The 1,213-nt window shown below is 52.4% G+C and overlaps 1 protein-coding gene across 1 annotated transcript; it reads left to right on the top strand.

Annotated features, from left to right (window-relative positions):
* Positions 1-576: 576 nt before the first annotated feature.
* On the top strand, positions 577-1,118 carry LOC121965675 (transmembrane protein 178A-like; the record flags this gene model as incomplete). The annotated part of the gene is made up of 1 exon (XM_042515805.1): positions 577-1,118. A coding segment is annotated over exon 1 (514 nt), but the record flags the coding sequence as incomplete, so codon positions are not given.
* Between the last annotated feature and the right edge of the window lie 95 nt (positions 1,119-1,213).

Raw genomic sequence — 1,213 nt, 5'->3', positions numbered from 1 at the left:
ATGTGTGAACGTTGATGTTGTTGATGTGTGAATGTTAATTTGTTGATGTGTGAATGTTGATATGTTAATGTGTAATTGTCTATGTGTTGATGTATGAATGTTGATGTGTTGACATTGTTGATGTGTGAATGCTGATGTGTTGATGTGTGAATGTTGGCGTGTTGATGTTTGAATGTTGATGTGATGATGTGTGAATATGTGAATGCTTTCATAATAAGATGTTAAAGGAACTTCTGTAATTTTTTTTTAAAATGATGACCACACATATGTGATGTCATAACACAGCCTGTAGTATTTATTTTTCTCTGATGTTGTAGTTGACAATGCTCAGATCAGCTGATTGTTATTATTTTTGTTGTTGTTGTTATCATCATTGTAATTACTATCCGCTGTATTGCTGGTGTTGTTATTATCATTATTGAGTCCGCCCTGCGGCTGCTGTGCTCTGCTTTATTTTGAAGGCCATGCCGGTGCGTTTCCGGTGCCGCAGCGGTCTACCTGCCGTCACCTTGACGCAGCCGTGACGGTGTGTCAGTCGGCATGACAACAGCGCTCTCGCGGGCAGACGGTGAACGGCTGACGGGCGCGAGAATGGCCGCAGAAGATGCCCAGTAACGGAAGCAGCGGCGGGAAGAGCCCTAGCACCGGGACCTGCTCCGGGAGCGTGTCGGTCCATGTCCCGGCCATGGAGCGCGCCCGGCCGGTGACGGTGACGGTGTCCGCGGTGAGCCTGGCGCTCAGCGTGCTGTCGCTGCTGCTGCTGGTCACCGCCATCTCCACCGACCACTGGTACGAGACCGACACCCGCCGGCACAAGGACAACTGCGACCGCGCCGGATCCGACTCCAACGACCAGAAGAACCGGGAGATGCCCATCTACCACCTGCCGCTGGTGGACACCGGCGGCGGCGGCGCGCGGCACCGGGACGTGGCGCTGATGAAGCCGGTGCATGTGGGCAGCAGAGAGGAGGAGCTGCTGGAGAACTGGCGGGCCATCCTGGGGATGGGCATCCTGGAGACCGAGTGCGGCAGGCCGCTGTTCTCCGCGCACTCCGGCCTCTGGAGGAAGTGCTACTTTAAGGGCCTGGACCCGGACATCGACAAGCTCATCGACCGCGGTAAACATATATGTACTGTATATACTCAGAGCATATTTTGATATACTGCACACTGTGTGTACATGTACTGCAGGCTGCATATATACAGCATATAT

Source organism: Plectropomus leopardus, unplaced genomic scaffold, assembly GCF_008729295.1.
Source record: "Plectropomus leopardus isolate mb unplaced genomic scaffold, YSFRI_Pleo_2.0 unplaced_scaffold2117, whole genome shotgun sequence".
Taxonomy (NCBI): Eukaryota; Metazoa; Chordata; class Actinopteri; order Perciformes; family Serranidae; genus Plectropomus; species Plectropomus leopardus.
The sequence above is the reverse complement of the archived record's forward strand: the minus strand, read 5'-3'. Positions and strand labels throughout refer to the sequence as shown.